Below are 24295 nucleotides of genomic sequence, written 5' to 3'. Positions count from 1 at the left end.
AGGTAGCTTCTTCCCTTAGGTAAGAAAATCATACTTTCTCTCCATTCCAACATAAAGAAGGGCTCCTTTTCTCCTTCCTGCTCTGCCTCAGTTCTGACGCTGGCATGCGCAATGGTGGCATCAGCACGTGAGTCAGACTAGTGGTTGCACACAGCGTCCTCCAGGCAGAACAAAGCTTGCAGGCTGGGGGGTAAGAAGGTGCTTGATGGTTCCTTGCCCTATGACATCTTTCAGCTGCATGTGAATCCAAGGGACGCACATACAGCTGAAAAAGGGCCTCTACCCCAATGACAGGCCTGACTAGGATAGTGGAAGCTACGGTGGTAGTTACACCCCTGATAACAAAAGTTTTTTTGTCCTTTTTGCTAAAGTTACCAGGGGTAGGGAATGGGAGCATAAAGAAAAAGAACTATACACCCCCATCCACTCACTCCAGGTCCAGCACTGCCATCACTTTAGGATGCTTCATGGAAATTCCCTAATGACATCCCCACACACTTAGCATGGGACTCTGCAGATAATCACTGGCCTCTGTGGTCACATACACTTGCATTTGTACATGACCACTGAAGCTACTGATTGCCTATTGCTTCCTGTACTGAGATGTTTTGCACTTCCACCAGGCACACTGGGGGGGGATATAATTTATCTTCAGGCTCAAATTCCCTGCCCCTGCCCATCTTTGAACTCCTACCCATTTAAAGGATCTGCTGCTAATATCTTGGATGCAAGATATCACTGAACATCTTAAAGGTCTTGTGGAGTCCATGCCTCATTTGGTCAGAGCTGTTTTAGTGGCACAGGGGGGACTTACACAATATCAGGACAGGAGCTTTATTTGATGACTGATTAGTATACATTGGATTGGGAACCTACTTTGGCTCCTGACTGTCATTGACTATATGCTAATCCACAGGATAAATTACCGTATATACTCAAGTATAAACCAACCCAAATATAAGCCGAGGCCTCAAAAACCTTTGAAAAACATACTGACTCGAGTATAAGATCATCCATTCCCCCGCCCCTGGACATAGATTCTCACAGCCCCGCCCCTGGACATAGATTCTCACAGCCTCGCCCCTGGACATAGATTCTCACAGCCCCGCCCCTGGACATAGATTCTCACAGCCCCGCCCCTGGGCATAGATTCTCACAGCCCCGCCCCTGGACATAGATTCTCACAGCCCCGCCCCTGGACATAGATTCTCACAGCCCCGCCCCTGGACATAGATTCTCACAGCCCCGCCCCTGGACATAGATTCTCACAGCCCCGCCCCTGGACATAGATTCTCACAGCCCCGCCCCTGGACATAGATTCTCACAGACCCGCCCCTGGACATAGATTCTCACAGACCCGCCCCTGGACATAGATTCTCACAGACCCACCCCTGGACATAGATTCTCACAGCCCCGCCCCTGGACATAGATTCTCACAGCCCCGCCCCTGGACATAGATTCTCACAGCCACGCCCCTGGACATAGACTCTCACAGCCCCACCCCTGGACATATATTCTCACAACCCTGCCCCTGGATAGATTCTCACAGCCCCGCCCCTGGACATAGATTCTCACAGCCCCGCCCCTGGACATAGATTCTCACAGCCCCGCCCCTGGACATAGATTCTCACAGCCCCGCCCCTGGACATAGATTCTCACAGCCCCGCCCCTGGACATAGATTCTCACAGCCCCGCCCCTGGACATAGATTCTCACAGCCCCGCCCCTGGACATAGATTCTCACAGCCCCGCCCCTGGACATAGATTCTCACAGCCCCGCCCCTGGACATAGATTCTCACAGCCCCGCCCCTGGACATAGATTCTCACAGCCCCGCCCCTGGACATAGATTCTCACAGCCCCGCCCCTGGACATAGATTCTCACAGCCCCGCCCCTGGACATAGATTCTCACAGCCCCGCCCCTGGACATAGATTCTCACAGACCCGCCCCTGGACATAGATTCTCACAGACCCGCCCCTGGACATAGATTCTCACAGCCCCGCCCCTGGACATAGATTCTCACAGCCCCGCCCCTGGACATAGATTCTCACAGCCCCGCCCCTGGACATAGATTCTCACAGCCCCGCCCCTGGACATAGATTCTCACAGCCCCGCCCCTGGACATAGATTCTCACAGCCCCGCCCCTGGACATAGATTCTCACAGCCCCGCCCCTGGACATAGATTCTCACAGCCCCGCCCCTGGACATAGATTCTCACAGACCCGCCCCTGGACATAGATTCTCACAGACCCGCCCCTGGACATAGATTCTCACAGACCCACCCCTGGACATAGATTCTCACAGCCCCGCCCCTGGACATAGATTCTCACAGCCCCGCCCCTGGACATAGATTCTCACAGCCACGCCCCTGGACATAGACTCTCACAGCCCCACCCCTGGACATATATTCTCACAACCCTACCCCTGGATAGATTCTCACAGCCCCGCCCCTGGACATAGATTCTCACAGCCCCGCCCCTGGACATAGATTCTCACAGCCCCGCCCCTGGACATAGATTCTCACAGCCCCGCCCCTGGACATAGATTCTCACAGCCCCGCCCCTGGACATAGATTCTCACAGCCCCGCCCCTGGACATAGATTCTCACAGCCCCGCCCCTGGACATAGATTCTCACAGCCCCGCCCCTGGACATAGATTCTCACAGCCCCGCCCCTGGACATAGATTCTCACAGCCCCGCCCCTGGACATAGATTCTCACAGCCCCGCCCCTGGACATAGATTCTCACAGCCCCGCGCCTGGACATAGATTCTCACAGCCCCGCCCCTGGATATAGATTCTCACAGACCCGCCCCTGGACATAGATTCTCACAGCCCCGCCCCTGGACATGGATTCTCACAGCTCCGCCCCTGGACATGGATTCTCACAGCCTCGCCCCTGGACATAGATTCTTATAGCCCCGCCCCTGGACATAGATTCTCAAAGCCCCGCCCTGGACATAGGGTTTGACAGCTGTGAAAATGTACGTCCAGGGGTCTGTGCAAGCGGCGCTGTGGGAATCCTTCTCCTCCTGAGGGAGGTGCATGAAAATTTACATCCAGGAGCGGGGCTGTGAGAATCCCTCTTCTCCTGAGGGAGGTGTACAGCCCTGTTCACACAGCCCTCTGGATGTAGATTTTCGCAATGGCTCCGTAAGTCACACAACCACAAGTCGATTTTTACAGCCCCCTGGACGTAGATTTTCACAGCTGTCAAAATCTACGTCCTCCTTAGGCAGGTGCTCTGCCTTCCCTCTCCCCTCGTTGTATATTCGCAAATCTCCGGACAACTGAGGGGAGGATCGGACGGAAACTTGCATAGGACGCTAGTCTGCACCTCACACCGGTAGTCTGCAGGAAGTGGTTGTTCCGACCCCCACAGGAAGCCACGGCAGACACTCCCCCTCCATGTATCTCTATGGGATACATGGAGGGGGAGTGTCGGCCGCTGCTCTGTGTGGGGTCGGCACACTCCATTTCTAGCAGACTGCTGGGGCCTCATTCAGGAGATCGCGGGGGTCCCATAGGTCAGACCCCCCACGATCTATAACTTATCCTCCTTTAATCTTTGTTTGGATGACATTTTGGGTCTTTGGAACCAATAACCAGGTTTCCATATGTGGTGTCCCGTTACCGTATCCTCTGTATATAGGTCCCCTTAGCCAAAGTCCCTAGGACGTCGGGGTCCTTATTGTCTAGTTCACCCCTAGTCACCTCTCATCCAGATAGTAGTTATCCAGTAACCATTTAGGATTTATTTATATATATATATATATATATATATTATTGTATAAATGTAAATAAATAGTTAATTACCTGTCCATAGCGTAGCAGGACCTGCAGGTCCCGTGATCAGGTAAACTCTATGGTTTTGTGCTTCAGGACCTTTGGAGGTCCCTATGACGTATATCTCCCATCACTCCTTGTAACGGTGAGTGACAGTTAATTGGACCAGTGAGAGCGGCCCTGCCCATATAAGGGAGCGGCGGCCATTGCTCGCTCTCATCTAAAGTCAAGGTCTGCAACAACTGTCATTGCACTATATAGAGACTGTATTCCTGAGACTGTTATTGTGCATTGGATGTACCGCAAGCCTTTCAGTAAAGTTCAAGTACCTTGTGGACCTTCAGTCATTTATGCATGCACCTATCGTTACTGGGAAGGGCGGCGATAGGCCGGAGAATTACCTCAGCATACTAGCCCCCAGCCTGGCGTCACGAACTATAGGGTTAACATTAACCCCTTATCTACCGCAACAACACCCCAACTACCATAAACCCCCCAGGGCTACCACACATAGAGTTATGGTTTCAACATACAATGGTCATTCTGGGACCAACTACTATTGTAACATGAGGGACCACTGTTGCCCATTGATATTGTTGCCCCAGACCAGTGGTCTTCAAACTGTGGCCCTCCAGATGTTGATAAACTACAACTCCCAGCATGCCCGCGCATGCTGGGAGTTGTAGTTTTGCAACATCTGGAGGGCCACAGTTTGGAGACCACTGCCCTAGACACATTACTGATGCCTAATGGCAAACACAGGAGCCCCCCCATATGTAAGAGGAGCCCCCATCATCCTCCACTCTGGGGTCCCAGCATTGGAAGAATAACATGAGGAGTGCTGCATACATATCAGAGAAGTCCACAGCTATCACATCTCCTGCCATAGTATCACATTCCCCACCCGCACAATGGACACATCCACACCCCTCTCTACTCCCCATAGTGAACACGACCGAGCCTGCCCTGTACGAAGGAGCCGCGTTGATCTGTGGGAGATGTAGTTTCAGCTGCCAACCGATGCGCGGCTGCTTCCCTTGTGACATCACTGGCTACGGACTCGGTTTCCCAGAGTGCCGCGCTGTGTGGCATGGCGGACAGCAATGACTGCGGAGTTTGATGAAGAAGTGGTGTTTGAGGTGGGTGACAATAGCCTGTTGTGTGGCCAGATCTCTGCGCCCTGGTAGCCTTATGGATCGGTATGGAGCAGCGCTGGCCGTGTGTCTGGTAGGAGCTGGGTATCCTGGGTGACAGCTGAATGATCTTTGTCCATGGCAGCTGTGACCTGCCCATCACTCAGCTGTCACCTCTCATCATCCCCTGCATGTATTGTAGAGATCCCTGTGCTCAGGTGACATGTGTGCTGGTGAGGCTGACCCTCAATCTAGTCCAGACTGTACAATCCTTCCTAGGTATTATGTAGATTTCACTTGTCATGTATTGTTTAGAGATCTACACTTTATGAATTGTGTTTACATTAGCATGTGTCCTGCAGACACAAGTCCAGGCTGATTTTGGGTTTCATTATAGTTTGAGTCATCAGACCTGCAGTCAGGCCTGGACTGGTAGTAAAGGAAAATCCAGCTTCCAATGGTGCAGGTACAATAGAACGTAACATTACGTTTTATTGTACCTGCGGAAGCTGGATTTTCCTTTTCTGCCTGTACCCTACGGGGATAGGCAGATCCCTGCATCCATGCTTCCATATCACCATCTACCTGTGTCTGGGCCTCCATATTCAAGCTCCATAAGCTGATCTATTTTTTCCTTCTGTACCTGCTGGTAGGATAGTGTGAACCATGCCTTACTGTGCGTTGGCAGCAAAGCAACAGTCAGGGTGGGGGGCCTGTATCCCATGAGCACTCCTGCCTTGAGCTTAACCTAAAGCAGTCTCTCCCAACCAGGGTGTCTCCAGCTGTTGCAAAACTACAACTCCCAGCATGCCCGGACAGCCTGCGGCTGTCCGGGCATGCTGGGAGTTGTAGTTTTGCAACAGCTGGAGGCACCCTGGTTGGGAAACACTACTTTAGAGAGAGCAGCATAAAGGGGCTGACTGATTCTCTTAAAGGTAGGGTCACACGTGCTGTATTTTGCTGCATATTTTTTGTAGCTGATTTTGCTACCCATTTGACTTTAATTGGTAGGAAAATACATAGCAGTAAAATACAGCACATGTGACCCTACCCTTAAAGGCGTAGTCCAGTGGTGAAAAACGTATCCCCTATCCTGGGGCCCCCCGTGATCTCCTGTATGGGGCCCCCGGCTCGCTGGCCAGATAGCGGGTGTCGACCACCGCACAAAGCAGCGGCTGACACGCCCCCTCAATACATCACTATGGCAGAATTGGAGATTGCCGAAGGCAGCGCTCCGGCTCTGCCATAGAGTTGTATTGAGGGGGCATGTCAGCCGCTGCTTCGTGCGGAGGTCAACACGCCTCCTTCCCATGGGCTGCCGGGGCCCCAGTGGTCGGACCCCCCCATGATCTGAAACTTATCCCCTATCCTTAGGATCGGGGATAAGTTTTTCAGCACTGGATATCTCCTTTAAGGGAAACTGACAGCCGGTTTACCCGCACTAAATCAAACACACAGGGTTATGATGCAGATGAAACGGATTACAACTAGGGATCACTTACCCACATCCGTTTCAGGAGATACCAGTTGCGTCAGTCCCCATTGCAAATAGCTGGCTTTGTTCAATGGAGGTGGGACCCGACATAACCTGAATCCCAGCCATGTCCTGTAGATATGCCATAAGAAGCTTCTGCCGGCACTCACAAAGCCATTGTGCAGTTCTGAAGAGAAGCATACTTCTAGGTGTTCAAGTCATTTAGAGAGATCTTAAAGGGGTTGTCCAGCAAAAAAAAAAAACTGTACTTACGTCCCTTGCTTCCTCACAGTCTCTGTTATTGCTGCGCCAGTCTCTGCCTTGCTCCAATCCTTCTTAATGCTGTGGTCAACATGTGGTGAGTGACATATTAAACACAACACTAGATATTAAGAAACCTTTTTGCTGGATAACTCCTTTAACTTTTGACATGTCTGGACAACATAACAAAAGCTTTCCAAATGATAGTAATGCTTTAAACTTAATTTTTTGTAGAACTATAAAATGGACAGGCTTTACTTACATAAGGTACAAATTTGTTAAAGACTTCCTCTGGCATAGGGTATTTGATCAGTAATATTCCCTTTATGCCCGTTATAAAAAATAAATATCTACTTACCTCCTACCACTCCCCTGGTGCCTCCGTTATCCTAGTGTGGTCCTCGGTGAGCTCCTCCTCCTAGTTCCCTGTTGTCCATACATCACTCTGCAGCTCAGCAAACCGCTGATTACCAGGAAGAAGACCAGACGGGCTTAATATGTCAATATGCCCCTTGGCTAATAACTGGCTAAAGTGGGACATTGCTGTGGCCAGCAATCCGCTAAGCTGCAGTGTGATATATTGAATCTTCTTTCCTCTACACGTAGAGGATGCCCCCTTGTTATAGATACAGTCCTGGGTATAAATAGATCATGGGAGAGATCTCTGTACTGTCCCCCGATATATTTATACATAGTTATTAGGTCGCCCCTAAGCCTTCTTTTTTCTAAACTAAATAACCTTACTGTGCACAGTATTCCATGTGTGATCTGACTAGTGATTTGTACAGTGTGCCTGGTCCAGCACCACCACTGCTCAGTGCTGCAAAAAAAGGACACAGAACGGCCCAGAGCACAACTGATGCCGCTGGGTCCTGATAGATCCCATTGACTTGAATGGGATCCGTTTTTTTACTGGAGTTTACCACAGAAGAAAAAATAGGACTTGCATTATTGTTTGAAGGGGCTGCAGCAGGGGTGTTCATTGACGTGAATAGGACAATGCTGCAATACCTTGCGCCTCTGCTACATATAGTATGGCGTTTGCAAGTACAAACTGGCTTGCAGCTAGTGTACACATTGCAGAGGCTACAGTGGTGATCTTCAAACTGTGGACCTTCAGCTTTTGCAAAAGTCCCAGCATGCTGGGAGTTATAGTTTTGCAACAGCTGGAGGTCAACAGTTTGGAGACCACAGGGCCACAGTATACTGGCATATATATATATATCTATCTATCTGGGCATGAAAGTACACATAAGCACTTTTTAGAGTTTCACAGGCTTGTCTTCCCAGGCAATGATGCTGACAATTATTGCTACTAGCAGGATCTAAAATGATGGTCTATACTGATCTTTTTTCACCATAAGGCTAGGTTCACACTACGGAATTTCTGCCTGCAATTCCGCTTTGAAATTGCAAGCAGAAATTCCGCTTACTAACATGTATAGTATAGTGAATGGGTTTTCTGTTCATAAATTCACACTTCGGAATTTGAGAAGCGGAATTTGTGAACGAAAAATCTGCTTGAAAATTTCCGCCTGAAGAATGACGTTGCTCGTTCTTTAGGCCGAAACACTGACGGAACACATTGCAGTTTATAGGAGACCGCAGTGTCCGTGCAGTCCTAGCGCCGACTGATTCAGTCAGCGCTGGCTGCACTCTGAATCTCCGGGTGGAAATTTTCTGCCTGGAAATTCGGCAGTGTGAACCTAGCCTAAGGCCTCTCAGTGTGGAATTCTGCTGAGGAATACTGCTCGGAGATTCCATTGCACTAATCTTCAACACTGCAGAACTTAAAGGGGTTCTCCACCATAAGGTGATTTTAGTACATACCTGGCAGACAGTAATGGACATGCTTAGGAAGGATCTGCGCTTGTCTTGGGCTAAATGGCGATGCTGTGAGATTACCATAACACTGTGTCTAGCTTTCTGTGAACTTGTATTTCCTGTTTTCTGTTTTCTTGTTTGCCTACAAATCCCATGATTCCATTTTTGTCCCTCCCACACATCAGCCACCCCACCCATTGAAACTAAATGAGCTGCAGACCTGTGGTTTTCAATCAGGGTGCCTACAGCTGTTGCATTAGTTGCAGATTGATCGCTCCACACATTGAAGCAGACAGGCTCCCTGTCATCAGCTGACTAGTGAGTCAGGTCTTGACCGCATTGCAAGCTGGGAAAAATCCGAGACAGCAGTCATTTTGTATGCTGATAAAAATAAATATTGGGGTGAAAATCACAGAAGAATTGTGAGAAAACCGTCACACACAGGTACAGACACTATATTATGAACTACACTAACTTTACAGCCCCCGTAGCATAGTCAAATAAAAAAAATTCCCGGAATGCCCCTTTAAGCAATGGAAAAATTCTGGTGCAGGCAATCACATGCGGAAAGAAGGAAATGTTCATTCTTTCGACTGAATTCTGCCCAGATTGCATTTCCGTCAGTGGGGATAGCGCAGGTCGCTGCGGTTCTAGCACCGGAGGATTTTGGCAGTGGCTGCTCAGACTGAATCTCCAACCCAAAATATCTCCGGCTCGAGATTCTGCAGTGTGAACATATCCTAAATGTGTACGTGAAAGTTCATGGTTGTAGATGCAAACACTGCTGGATGTGCTGATTTACCAATAACCAAGTATAAACTTGCTTTGGGGAATTTACCTCCATAACAAGTGGTGTTCAATGCCAAGGAATGTGGACTGTCTGTCTGGTGGCTCCGAGTGATTCATTTCTGATAGTATGTAAAATATATGAAGCTGGTGACTTGCCCTGAAAGGATATTCCATTATTGGGAAAGGTGCAGTAACTTCTTACCTGTGTGTGTCATTTCCTGGAAACATTTCTGTCCTGAGTGGAAAGAGCCATAAACTCAAGGGTTCAGAAAGCTGAGTAAACAGCGGGTAAGACTGGAGACAAGGCAAACATTGTGTTTTTTTTTCCTGGCTCATAAATTGAGTTAAAACTTGTCCTAGTAATAGAGATCAGTCACAACAATGAGAATGTGTTCAGAGGTGGTAGATTTGTTGTGCAGATACTGAATCCGCAGCGGATTACTATACTATTCATGTTTTAAAAATGGCCTCCGCATGTAGCAGAAAAATTGTCTGAAAAACCCCTAAATTATTTAACCTAGAAGCACATTTTTCTCTTTAGGGTAGGGTCACATGTGCCATGTTTTTCTGCATTTTCATGCTACCCAATGACCTTATTAAGTAGGAAAATATGCAGCAGCAAATGCGCAGCTAAATTTTGCCAAGGATGACCCAATCCTAAGGGGATGTTTACACGGTGAAAAGTCCATGCGGAATTTTTTGCTGGAATTTTCCGCACGGACATTCCGCTGCAGCAGAGTCCCATTGATTTCAATAGGATTCTGCTGCACTGTTCACATATTGGAAACATCTGTCACAGAAATCCCAATTCCAGCATCCGCAAAAGAATAGTCTATATTTTGCAGATATTGCTCAGAAATGCATTGCTGTTAATGAGACGGTGCATTTCCGAGCGGTCCTAGCATCCGCCGGATTATTGAAATGTGCAGACATTCTGCACATTTTATGCCCTGTGAATATGGCCTTCGGGTATGTTCATGCGCACGGGATCTGCTGCATATTAAGATGCATATTTTCTTCATATTTCTCTGAAGTCAATGGGTAGAAAAATCAGCAGCAGAAAATATGCAACAAATCCTGTAGGTGTGATCATACCCACAAGAGAATATTGCACTCACTGTGGAGCTCATCTAGAGTGACCATTAGATTTCGGTCATCTCTCTTATCCTTGATTACGTAGTTTGGTAACGTCTCCCATTAGGGTGCATTCAAAGACACTAGTTTGTAATATCTGCTGTTTTGGATCTGCATATTCTTGATATGGAATGTCAGTAAAGTGATTGCCTTGTAACTGCAGATCCCTGCAACTTCTAATCCACAGCAGATCCAGTATGTGTCAAATCACCTTTTAGATTTAAAGGGGTACGCCACTGCCCCAGCATTCGGAACGCTGGGGCAGGGGAGTACCCCTTTAAGAACACTGTGCACTTGGGAACTTTCAGTGCAGCAAATTTTTTTAGTCTTCTCCCGATCTGTGCCTCCACACAGTCCTGTCTCTGAGCACTACAGGCAGGTCATTTCCCCTCATAGCTTGCTTTTTGCTGTCATGTGCATTGTCAGCTGGGAGGCCTTATATAGACAGGGCTGTGTCTTTCCAAATCCTGTCCAATCATCTGAATTGACCAAAGGTGACTCCAATCAAGGTTTAGAAACCGCTCAGAGATGATAAAGAGAAATGGGAGGAGCCAGAGTGTCATAGCAAAGGGTTGGAAAACTAAAATAGTTTTAGTTTTTCCTTTGTAATTTTGCAAGCATTTCTAAAATTCTATTTTCACTTTCTCATTATGGAATATTAGGTGCAGAACATTGAGGGAACATGTAATCTGCTAATTTCTCTACATACAGTCATGGTTGTAAATGTTGGCACTCCTAAAATTTTTCAAGAAATTGAAGTATTTCTCCCAGAAAAAGATTGCAGTAACACATGTTTTGCTATACACATGTTTATTCCCTTTGAGTGTATTGGAACTAAACCATAAAAAGGGAGGAAAAAAAAGCAAATTGGACAGAATGTCACCAAACTCCAAAAATGGGCTGGACAAAATTGTTGGCACCCTTTCAAAACTGTGGAAAAATAAGATTGTTTCAAGCATGTGATGCTCCTTTAAATTCACCTGGGGTAAATAACAGGTGTGGGCAATATAGAAAATCACACCTGAAAACAGATAAAAAGGAGAGAAGTTCACTTAGTCTTTGCATTGTGTGTCTGTGTGTGACACACTAAGTATGGATAACAGAAAGAGGAGAAGAGAACTGTCTGAGGACTTGAGAACAAAAATTGTGGAAAAATATCAACAATCTCAAGGTTGCAAGTCCATCTCCAGAGATCTAGATTTGCCTTTGTCCACAGTGCGCAACATTATCAAGATGTTTGCAGCCCATGGCACTGTAGCTAATCTCCCTGGGCGTGGACAGAATAGAAAAATTTATGAAAGGTGTCAACGCAGGATAGTCCAGATGGTGGATAAGCAGCCCCAAACAAGTTCCAAAGATAGTTCACGCTGACACTGAGGCTCCCTGAGCCTGCACGACAGCTTGAATATCTGTCGACATTTAAGTGAAATGAAACGCTATGGCAGGAGACCCGGGAGGACCCCACCTCTGACACAGAGACATAAAAAGCAAGACTACATTTTGCCAAAATGAACTTGAATAAGCCAAAATCCTTCTGGGAAAATGTCTTGTGTACAGATGAGACCAAGATAGAGCTTTTTGGTAAAGTACATCATTCTACTGTTTACCGAATGGAATGAGGCCTACAAAGAATAGAACACAGTACCTACAGGGAAATATGGTGAAGGTTCAATGATGTTTTAGGGTTGCTTTTTATTTATTTTATTTTTTTTGTGCAAGGCATCATAAAAATCTGAGGATTAACAACAAATTTTGGGTCGCACTGTCAGAAAGCTGGGTTTGTGTCCGAGATCTTGGGTCTTCCAGCAGGACAATGACCCCAAACATACGTCAAAAAGCACCCAGAAATGGATGGCAACAAAGCGCTGGAGAGTTCTGAAGTGGCCAGCAATGAGTCCAGATCTAAATCCCATTGAACACCTGTGGAGAGATCTTAAAATTGCTGTTGGGAAAAGGCGTCCTTCCAATAAGGGAGACCTGGAGCAGTTTGCAAAGGAAGAGTGGTCCAACATTCCGTCTGAGAGGTGTGAGAAGCTTATTGATGGTTATAGGAAGTGACTGATTTCAGTTATTTTTCCAAAGGGTGTGCAAACAAATATTAAGTTAAGGGTGCCAATAATTTTGTCCAGCCCATTTCTGGAATTTGGGGTGATATTATGTCCAATTTGCTTTTTTCCTCCCTTTTTGGTTTAGTTCCAATACACACAAAGGGAATAAACATGTGTATAGCAAAACATGTGTTACTGCAATCATTTTCTGTGAGAAATGCTTAATTTTCTTGAAAAATGTCAGGGTTGCCAACATTTACGGCCATGACTGTAAATTCTACACCCGCTGCTGTGGATCTGATGAGGATTTCATTGCAGAATAAAGAGAAAAATAAAACTTGCTGATTCCATGCTGTTGATTTCCATGAATGAATATGTATACACATTAGGGGAGACTCATCAAAAGTTGACTAGTTGTCTATAGCAACCAATCAGATTACTTCTTTTATTTTTTGAAAAGGCCTCTGAAAAGTAAAAGAAGCTATCTGATTGGTTGCTATGGTCAACTGGTCAATTTTTCTTTTACACAGTTCTTAATGAATCTCCCCCTATATGTGAGCATTCCCTTAGGGTATATTGATTGCAATAAGCTGCAACATTACAGCATTGCAAAACAATATATACACTGCTCAAAAAAATTAAGGGAACACATAAACAACACAATGTAACTCCAAGTCAATCACACTCCTGTGAAATCACACTGTCCACTCAGGAAGCAACACTGATTGACAATCAATTTCACATGCTGCTGTGCAAATGGAACAGACAACAGGTGGAAATTATAGGCAATTAGCAAGACACCCCAATAAAGGAGTGGTTCTGCAGGTGGTGACCACAGACCACTTCTCAGTTCCTATGCTTCCTGGCTGATGTTTTGGTCACTTTTGAATGCTGGTGGTACTTTCACTCTAGTGGTAGCATGAGACGGAGTCTACACAACCCACAAGTGGCTAAGGTAGTGCAGCTCATCCAAGATGGCACATCAATGCGAGCTGTGGCAAGAAGGTGTCCAGAGCATGAAGGCGCTACCAGAAAACAGGCCAGTACATCAGGAGAAGTGGAGGCCATAGGAGGGCAACAACCAAGCAGCAGGACCGCTGGCTCCGCCTTTGTGCAAGGAGGAGCGCTGCCAGAGCCCTGCAAAATGACCTCTAGCAGGCCCCAAATGTGCATGTGTCCACTCAAACGGTCAGAAACAGACTCCATGAGGGTGGTATGAGGGCCCGACGTCCACAGGTGGGGGTTGAGCTTACAGCCCAACACCATGCAGGACGTTTGGCATTTGCCAAAGAACACCAAGATCGTCAAATTCGCCACTGGCGTCCTGTGCTCTTCACAGATGAAAGCAGGTTCACACTGAAAACGCTGTGGAGAACGTTCTGCTGCCTGCAACATCCTCCAGCATGACTGGTTTGGCAGTGGGTCAGTAATGGTGTGGGGTGGCATCTCCTTGGGGGGGCCGCATAGCCCACCATGTGCTTGCCAGAGGTAGCCTGACTGCCATTAGGTTCCAAGATGAGATCCTCAGCCCCAAATTATGTTCCTCCTAATGCAAGACAATGCTAGACCGCATGTGGCTGGAGTGTGTCAGCAGATCCTGCAAGAGGAAGGCATTGATACTATGGACTGGCCCGCCCATTCTCCAGACCTGAATCCGATTGAGCACATCTGGGACATCATGTCTCGCTCCATCCACCAATGCCACGTTGCACCACAGACTGTCCAGGAGTTGGCGGATGCTTTAGTCCAGGTCTGGGAGGACATCCCTCAGGAGATCATCCACCACCTCATCAGGAGCATGCCCAGGTGTTGTAGGGAGGTCATACGGGCACGTGGAGGTCACACACACTACTGAGCCTCATTTTGACTTCTTTTAAAGACATTACATCAAAGTTGGATCAGCTTGTAGTGTGGTTTTTTACTTTGATTTTGAGTGTGACTCCATATCCAGACCTCCATGGGTTGATACATTTGATTTCCGTTGAACATTCAACTATGTAAAGACAAAAGTATTTCATACCATTACTTCAAATAAAACAAATAAAATGCAAAAATTGGAGAGCAGACAGAATCAATATTAAAGTGCAGACAATACGAGCAGTGATTTTCCTTTCCACTTACTTAATATGATTATTTCATTCATTCAGATCTAGGATGTGTTATCTTTGTGTTCCCTTTATTTTTTTTGAGCAGTGTATTGAAAATCTTATAGCTATAAATACATTTTGTTGGAGTTTTGCAACTATGAAGGGGTACTCCAGTGGAAATTGTTGGTGCCAAAAATGTAAACAGATTTGTAAATTACTTCTATTTAAACATCTTAACCCTTCCAGTACTTATCATATGCTTTATGCTACAGAGGAAGTTGTATGGTTCTTTTCTGTCTGACCACAGTGCTCTCTGCTCAGTCATCTGTCCATATCGGGAACTGTCCAGAGTACAAGCAAAATCCCCATCGCAAACCTATCCTGCTCTGCCACGTCAGTACTATCAGTATTACGTGCTGCACTGTATGTGATACGAATCATTTATGCTGTTTTGTGTTTTGCAGAATTCACCACTCTTCCAGTACCTGCAGGATTTAGGGCACACAGACTTCGAAATATGCCCAGCGGTCTCACAAGAGGAAGAGAGCCTGCTGAAGAATGGACATCATGGGCAGGCTCACAAAACTCCAGAGGTGGGCATGATAGAGGAAAAATCTAATTACTGTGTATAGATATATTTACACCTTACTAATAACTAAAAGTACTGAAGTTGTCTGTCCTTTATAGCAATGTTACATGCTTTGGGGTGTATTATTTTTTATTTTTTATTTTACTGTACTACAGGGGCTGTAAACTTAGTATAGTTCATAATATAGTGTTTGTACCTGTGTTTGATGGCTGATCTCACAATTCTTATGGGATCTTTGCCCCGGATGTTCATTTTTAGCAGCATACAAAATTATTGTTGTCTCGGGCCTTTCCCAGGCTGCAGTGCGGCCAGAGACAATGCATCACTAGTCAGATGTTGAAAGGAAGCGTGTCTGTGCTTCAATAGGTGGAGTACGGCTGGGTTGGAGGGGGGATTATTCTCCACAGGGATGCAAATATTTGTAGTTTCACGCACAGCACTCATGGAAGGGAGCCTAGTTGCGCTGCAATGGGTTGGGTGGCTGATGTGTGTGAGGGAGATAAGTCACCTCCCACCTAGAAACAAAGGATCTTGGGGATTGTAGTCTGTTGGAGGCCACAGGAACAGGAAGTAGCCTGTTCACACAAACAAGCCAGCAGCGTGATGGTGGAAGAAGGACACAGCCATTTATCACCAACACAAGTACAGATCCTTGGTAAGCATGTCCATTACTGGCTGACAAGTAATTATTAAGGTCACCTTTTGTTGAATAACCCCTTTTATGGCTCTATATGGCAGGAGTCTGTAATGTTGCTCAGGATCGGTGTCACATGATGGGTCAGTTGGCTGACAGCATTTAGAGAGTACTGCTAAATAATATCTTCTGACAAGGACAAATGGGGGAATTTATCAAAACCTGCAAAGGAAAGGTTGCCCATAGCAACCAATCAGATTGCTTTTTTAATTTTTTAAGTTCTCTTAAAATTGAAAGAAGCGATCTGATTGGTTGCTATTGGCAACAGGTCAACTTTTCCTTTGCACAGGTTTTGATAAATCTCCCTCAAAGCTTCTAATGAATACTTTAACCTCTTAAGGACCTAGGACGTATGGGTACGTCCTGGGTCCTGGTCCTGCGATATAACGCGGGGTCACACGGTGACCCCGCATCATATCGCGGCGGGCCCGGCGTCATAGTGAAGCTGGGACCCGCCTCTAATAGCGCGCGGCACTGATCGAAAGTAATAGCGCGCGGCTAAAAACGAAAGTAAAAGTGCTCGGCTAGCTCAGGGAGCTGTTCGGGATCGGCGCGGTATAATCGCGGCATCCCGAACAGCTGTAGCACAGGAGAAGGTCTTCTTACCTTCTCCTGCACTGTCCGATCGCCGAATGAATGCTTCAAGCCTGAGATCCAGGCTTGAGCATTCAATCGCCGAAAACACTGATTGATCCATTCCTATGGAGATGGATCAATCAGTGTAAAAGATCAGTTAATGCAATGTTATAGCCCCCTATAGGAGCTATAATATTGCATAAGAAAAGTGTAAAAAAAATCATTAACCCTTTCAATTTTCCCTTCCCCTAATAAAAGTTTGAATCACCCGGCATTTCCAAGAATAAAAAAAAACATTATGTAAATAATAATAAAAATAAACATATGTGGTATCGCCGCGTGCGGAAATGTCCGAATTATAAAAATATACTGCTTTTTAAACCACTCGTTAAATGGCGTACGCGCAAAAAAATTCCAAAGTCCAAAATAGCGCATTTTTGATCACTTTTTATACCACAAAAAAGTGAATAAAAAGTGATCAAAAAGTCTGATCAGAACAAAAATGGTACTGCTAAAAACTTCAGATGACGGCGCAAAAAATGAGCCCTCGTAGCGCCCTGAACACAGAAAAATAAAAAAGTTATAGGGGTCAAAAGATTACCATTTTAAACGTATAAATTTTCCTGCATGTATTCATGATTTTTTTCTGAAGTGATACAAAATCAAACCTATACAAGTAGGGCATCATTTTAACCGTATAGACCTACAGAATAAAGATAAGGTATCATTTTTGCTGAAAAATGTACTGCGTAAAAACTGAAGCCCCCAAAACTTACAAAATAGTGTTTTTTCATCAATTTTGTCGCACATTGATTTTTTTTTCCCGTTTCACCGTAGATTTTTGGGTAAAATCACTAATGTCATTACAAAGTAGAATTAGTGACGCAAAAAATAAGCCATCATATAGAATTTTAGGTGAAAATTTTTAAGAGTTATGATTTTTTAAAGTTAAGGAGGAAAAATTGAAAATGAAAAAACGGAAAAAGCCCGGGTCCTTAAGGGGTTAAAGTAAGTATTGTTATTCCACATCAAACCTTATTAAACTTTATTGATCTAGAAATGAGATTGTTTATAAAAGTTGAGTGAATTCCAGTCTATGCCATTGCATCCCAACAAAAAACTCTGAATTCTCATTCCTGACTGAAGAGCATGAGAAATGATGGGAGAGATTTATCAAAACCTGTGTAGAGAAAAAGTTGCCCATAGCGACCAATCAGATTGCTTCTTATATTTTTCAGAGGCCTTTTAAAAAATAAAACTAAATTAAAGAAGTGATCTGATTGGTTGCTCTGGGAAACTGTGACATTTTTCCTCTGCACAGGTTTTGATGAATTCCCCCCCCCTCCCCCCCCACACTTTGTCCCCACTGGGAATAGCTGTCATGTATTTTACTTTAAAGATCTGCATTGGAAATTTAAGGCTGTTTTTTTTTATTTTCACCATGTTTTTTTTCTTTTTTTATGTGGTTTTTCGTGATATGTGTGACAGCAGCCTAACAGAGCTGAGAAGTATCAAGCAAACACACACAAACAAACTATCCTCTGCTTCCCTCTCTGGAAAGGGGTAACAGGAGACAGTTTCTGCCCCTTTCATAAACAGTTTTATGTGCCTGATCCTCCCACTGGTCTCCAAGGTAACTGTACCAGTGCCAGACCCAGAGCTGTACAATGTAATGGCTTTGGGTCTTACGCGGTACGGTTACCTAGGAGACCGGCAGGAGGCTCTACCACACAGTGCATTTTAACATTGGCTGTTGCCTGGGGAAATGGCCTCTCAGGAAAGGAATTTATAGTGCACATTTTTAAAGCATTACTTTTAGACAGGTTGCTATCAAGCTGTGGGCTGCACAATAGTTTAAGAACAAATTGGAGTTTCCCTTTAACTAAATTGCTTCAGATTGGTTAGGATTACGGTAAAACAATGTTTTGTAGAACTATTCGTTTTGCGATGTTTGGTTTTCTCGAATTGTTCAGTTGAAATATTGTACCTTGTGTATTAGATTTGTATTAATTATCATGCATTCATATTGTTTTTACTATTATTAGGCTTGCTGTACTCTATATTTTCTGCAAGTCATTTTCTTTCATTATTGGAGCAAAGTATACAGAAACAAAACAGAAACCTCAAACCACACGGCTTTAACAAATTCCAGTGGTTTAAGCTTCTCCTTTTTGGGTTTCTCTTTTTGATGTGTTATCAGTTTTAGAGGCTATACTTGATACCTGACAAAGCATTCTACAAGAGATTTTCATGTGGTATGTTTATGTACAAAAGGTTGACACATTGTCTTTATTTTACTAATTGTAATCAATTTATCAAAACCATGTGGAAACACAACTGGAATTATGCAGTAAAAATGTTTAAGGGTAAATCTAAAGTTTTAAGCCTGTGCGATCTTCAGCTCCAGCATGGGGAGAAGCAGACCACAATGGGCGATAAATTTGCCAACATGGCCGTATCACACCCAGCGTTTTGTGTACGAGACCTGCTCATCAGGAAAGGGCTTGTGCATGAAACTAGCTGGACAGGGTATGGTTGCCTCAACAACTGTACCGCCCAGAATGGCCAGAGTCTCTCCCAATGCTGGAGCTGAAGATCATTTGGGCTTGAAACTTTGGATTTACCCGCTAAGGGTAGGGATAAGCATAGTGAATCCTCTATGATTGAGAAATACACTGCTCATAAAAATAAAGGGAACACTAAGATAACACATCCTAGATCTGAATGTATGAAATACTTTCGTCTTTACACAGTTGAATGTGCTGACAACAAAATCACACAAAAATGATCAATGGAAATCAAATTTATCAACCCATGGAGGTCTGGATATGGAGTCGCACTCAAAATCAAAATGGAAAACCACACTACAGGCTGATCCAACTTTGATGTAATGTCCTTTAAAACAAGTCAAAATGAGGCTCAGTAGTGCGTGTGGCCTCCACGTGCCCATATGACCTCTCTACAATGCCTGGGCATGTTCCTGATGAAGTGGCGGATGGTCTCCTGAGGGATGTCCTGCCTGACCTTAAATAAAGCATCTGCCAACTCTTGGACAGTCTGTGGTGCAACTTGACGTTGATGGAGGGAGCGAGACATGATGTCCCAGATGTGCTCAATTTGATTCAGGTCTGGGGAACGGGCGGGCCAGTCCATAGCATCAATGCCTTCCTCTTGCAGGAACTGCTGACACACTCCAGCCACATGAGGTCTAGCATTGTTTTACATTAGGAAGAACCCAGGGCCAACCGCACCAGCATATGGTCTCACAAGGGGTCTGAGGATCTCATCTCGGTACCTAATGGCCGTCAGGCTACTTCTGGAAAGCATATGGAGGGCTGTGCAGCTCCCAAAAGAAATGCCACCCCACACCATTACTGACCCACCGCCAAACCGGTCATGCTGGAGGATGTTGCAGGCAGCAGAACGTTCTCTATGGCGTCTCCAGACTCTGGCACGTCTGTCACATGTGCTCAGTGTGAACCTGCTTTCATCTGTGAAGAGCACAGGGCGCCAGTGGTGAATTTGCCGATCTTGGTGTTCTCTGGCAAATGCCAAACGTCCTGCACAGTGTTGGCTGTGGAGTCTGTTTGTGACCGTATGAGTGGACACATGCACATTTGGGGCCTGCTGGAGGTCATTTTGCAGGGCTCTGGCAGTGCTCCTCCTTGCACAAAGGCGGAGGTAGTGATCCTGCTGCTGGGTTGTTGCCCTCCTACGGCCTCCTCCACATCTCCTGGTGTACTGGCCTGTCTCCTGGTAGCACCTCCATGCTCTGAACACTACGCTGACAGACACAGCCAACCTTCTTTCCACAGCTCGCATTGATGTGCCATCCTGGATGAGCTGCACTACCTGAGCCACTTGTGTGGGTTGTAGACTCAGTCTCATGCTACCACTAGAGTGAAAACACCGCCAGCATTCAAGTGACCAAAACCTCAGCCAGGAAGCACAGGAATTGAGAAGTGGTCTGTGGTCACCACCTGCAGAACCACTTCTTTATTGGGGGTGTCTTGCTAATTCCCTTTAATTTCCACCAGTTGTCTGTTCTATTTGCACAACAGCATGTGAAATTGATTGTCAATCAGTGTTGCTTCCTGAGTGGACAGTGTGATTTCACAGAAGTGTGATTGACTTGGAGTTACAATGTGTTGTTTAAGTGTTCCCTTTATTTTTTTGAGCAGTGTATATATAGCCCCCACTCAGAGAGTAACTTGAGTTATTAGGTTATTATATGTACAGCATAGCTGTGCAACATGATTGTTGGGTTAAGAACCATCGTATCTCCTTTACACCTTAACACATCACAAGCAAACACATTTTGGGCTCAGATCCTTATGGTGAAAACTATGTAGTCTCCTCTAACATCTGCAACATTAACAAAAACGTAATTTATCTCTAGGGTATACCTACATCACATTGATGGTATCCGATAAGCTTGTGTATAAGAAAAGCTCCAGACTCACACACTGTCTGTGTCCATAGCCTTATGCTGCCTGACGGCTAAAAAGGTCTCGTTCTGGCTGGTATGCATTAGTACAGTGCTCTTCAACCTGTGATGGATGCAATAAACAGATGCGTAACAATGGTGCCCATCACCCATAATGTCACCCATTAAGTGGATATGCCATAAAAAAGCTCACCATGTATACATTTAAGTGATCCCATATTAATCAGTGGGTGATGGGTGCCACAGTTAGGCGTTTATCGAAGCCTCCAAGCTTTTCCTGGCATATAGGTAAACTGAGGCAATGTATGTGATGTAAACAGTCCCTTAGTCTTTATGAAGAATAAAGCATGGCTCAAGGATGTGGATTTTATTTAAGAATTTTCTAAGCACTGTCTCAGCCTACATATACTAATTTGCTCTTCCTTTTTTTTATTAGAATGAAACACCTAGGATTATATATCTAATATAACATACTTATGTATTACTTCATCTAATAATGTAAATGTTTTTTTGTAATTCTCATTTTAGTTAACAAAGTTCAGTAAATCTGATTTCATATAATCTGTGTCCAATCCAACAATTAAAGAAATTTAATTAAATTAAAAAAATGACATTATTTACAATTATTTTGATCAGGTTTATTCTAATGATATGTGGGTGTTTTTATATGCCTATAAAAAAATATATAAGTCTTGCAGTTTTTATTCTGGTCTCAGCAGAATGATGCTTCTCTTTTCAGCTTTGCTGTGTAGACTAGGGTTGGTTCAGCAGAGGCTCTTCCCTGCCATATCTTGTCACTGGTTGAGGGGCTGTAATTCATCTCTTCCTCAGTTCTGTATGAGATGAAGCCATGTCTGTGTTTCTGTCAACTGATTCAGTTCGGCTGCCATAAACCCTGCTGTTCTTTGAATACACATTTTATAGGCATAATATAGAAAAAATGTGTGTCTTTTAAAGGGGTCCCCTAGGATTCGTAAAATATAGCTGTTTTCTTCCAGAAACCATGCCACCAGTTTGCATGTGGTATTGCAGCTCAGTTTCATTAGAATGAATACCTATGGACAGTTGTGGTGGTGTTTTTTTGGAAGACATCATCTATGATTTTCTAATCCTGGATAAAGCCTGTAATATAGGCGATGCCAAAAAGTGAAACAAAAAAAATTGCTACAATAATAATTAATAGTACCAACACATTATTTCTCTTCTACAGTCTGGAATCCAAAATAAAATTTGTGAGGCATCATCTTTAACCGTTTACTTAGAACTTTTAGAATAGAGCATAGTTCAGACTTGTTTCAAATCTCATACAAATATATGATGATCTAAGTTTCACTAGATGCAGCTGCTTAACACTGATTTTTTAGTCACATGATAATGATAGTTTCACTGAAAAAAGGTCAGTCCTCCCTTCCAGCTATTTGTGTCTCGCACAGTCCTTTTCCAATAGTGAGACTGTCAAACTCACTCTTATTTTTAGTAGTAACACGCTAAGTATGGAAACTAGAAATAATGTTTATTTTTTTAATGTAATACTGTATTCCTATAATTTTAACTTTACTGGGACTTACATATTTTCTATAATATTTTGGTAACTTTCCTGGGCTTAACTACTTCAGATGCTCACGTGCTCATTCTGTATTGTCTGTATGGACAGTACAGAATTTAAAGTGGGGTGTGTGTGTATTCTGGCAAGTGCAATGAATAGGAGTTAATATTCAGAAATGGCAATAGACTATTAGGCCCCATTTACACGGCGGAATGTCCATTTAGAAAATTTCCGGATGGACAGCCACTTGCAGGAAAAGCCGGCCTTATGACCACTCGGAAATGCACCTTCTCTATAGATGGCAATGTATTTCTTAGAATTTCCGGCACGGAACTATGGGAGTCTGCTGCAACAGAATTTTTGACCAGAATTTTTCTGCCAGATTCTGCTCGGAAATTCTGCAGTTAGAATGAGGCCTTATATGAAGACAGCCATACCTCAAAATGTGGCAGGACTATATTTTCTTTGCTAAAATCTGTGCCTATTCAGCATTGAAACCTTTAATGGGAATCCATGCCAAATGTGGATTTGAAAAAAAGTGACATGTCATTTTTTATGTGGTTTTGTGCAGATACCGTGCAGATTCTGGTGCTTATCTGCTTTCCAAGACCACAGAAAAATTTGCGGCTTTCCAAATAAAAATGTAATGATATGCCCTCAAATTTATAATGCAGATAAGCAATGGATTTTTTAACAGAAAACTGACCCTGTCCCAGTATACACAGCAAAGCTGACACAGCAGTAAGCTGGAAAAAAACAGGAAAACAGTACCTGTAAAAATCCCAATATTTCTTTTTTTTTATGGTGCATTGACGTTGGGCACTAGCATAAAGTTTGTGGAGCTAAGGTGACTGCTGACTACATCACCACAGTGCAGACCGGGGCTTCCAATCTTTTCATACTGGGGCCTCACAAACAAGAACGTGGTGATATGTAAGCTTTACTAGTTGTCTCAAGTCTCAATTACTTTCTCTCCGAAATCAGGTATAATATGAAGGTTTCACTGTGATTTTCATTGTTCTGCTCATATAGCAGAGAAAAAAGCAAAATAACTAGCGCAGATGTAAAATCTGCACCATGTTTCTATATTACCATAGTTCCTATTACAACCATTGAAAGGGATTGGAATACTGATGAGTTTGCTTCCAACCAAGAGGTTAAGTTGTCAATTTATAGTCCAGCATTCATAATAGACCTAGGCAGTTATGGATTCTTCAGATTTTCAGCAGCTGCCCTTGGGGTGGCATTGATGGCATTAATCATCTCAAAGGAACAGATGGGGAAAGCTTTAAGACTATAAAGCATCAAAGCTCAACAAACTCTGTATTTTATCCTATTCCACTGCCAGGAGAATCCACCTAAAATGTCATTTTCAGGCAAGTACAAGATCTACAAACCTTATTCCACAATCTAACTATTCTCTGCTTAGTGGTGACAAACAGCTAGATTGAAATGCACTTGTGTCTGTGATAATCTTCTTTAATATTCCCAATGCACTAGAAATATCATTCGAGTTTTTAAAGGGCTACTCCGCCCCTAAACTTCTTATCCCCTACCCAAAGGATAGGTTATAAGATGTCTGATCGCGGGGGTCCCAGCTGCGGCACCCCAGTCATCTGATGCACGGAGCAAACTGTTCCGTGCCTGACTACGTTCCGTGCCAGAGTGCTGAGATCTTTGGATAGGAGATAAGATGTCTTGGGGCGGAGTACCCCTTTAATGGTTCAGACAGTGATACTTCTTAATAGCAGTGGCCTCTTTAGGCAGGTAAAGTGCTCTGCCGTTCTGGAGAAACGTGACAAAGTGTTTAAGATGTTGTGATTCTGTGGGATCCAATCTGATCCATTGAGGCCACAACTGACCCTCTGAGAGCTATTTTGGTGGCACACCAAGACCATCACAATATA

The 24295-nt window shown here is 44.5% G+C and overlaps 1 protein-coding gene across 4 annotated transcripts in view; it reads left to right on the top strand.

Annotated features, from left to right (window-relative positions):
• Positions 1–4767: 4767 nt before the first annotated feature.
• The window catches only part of VEZT (vezatin, adherens junctions transmembrane protein), a 56166-nt gene continuing 36638 nt past the window's right edge, over positions 4768–24295 (top strand). For 3 of the 4 annotated variants that reach the window (XM_056574317.1, XM_056574316.1, XM_056574314.1), the window contains exons 1-2: positions 4768–4925; positions 15001–15129. In XM_056574317.1, the coding sequence (XP_056430292.1) occupies positions 15054–15129 (76 nt within the window). In that variant the 5' untranslated portion in view covers positions 4768–4925; positions 15001–15053. Of the gene's footprint in view, positions 4926–15000; positions 15130–23736; positions 23765–24295 lie in introns of those variants that run through there. The other variant, XM_056574318.1, reaches the window with a different exon arrangement.

This window comes from Hyla sarda, chromosome 4 (assembly GCF_029499605.1).
Source record: "Hyla sarda isolate aHylSar1 chromosome 4, aHylSar1.hap1, whole genome shotgun sequence".
NCBI lineage: Eukaryota > Metazoa > Chordata > Amphibia > Anura > Hylidae > Hyla > Hyla sarda.
This window is presented reverse-complemented; position numbering and strand designations above follow the sequence as displayed.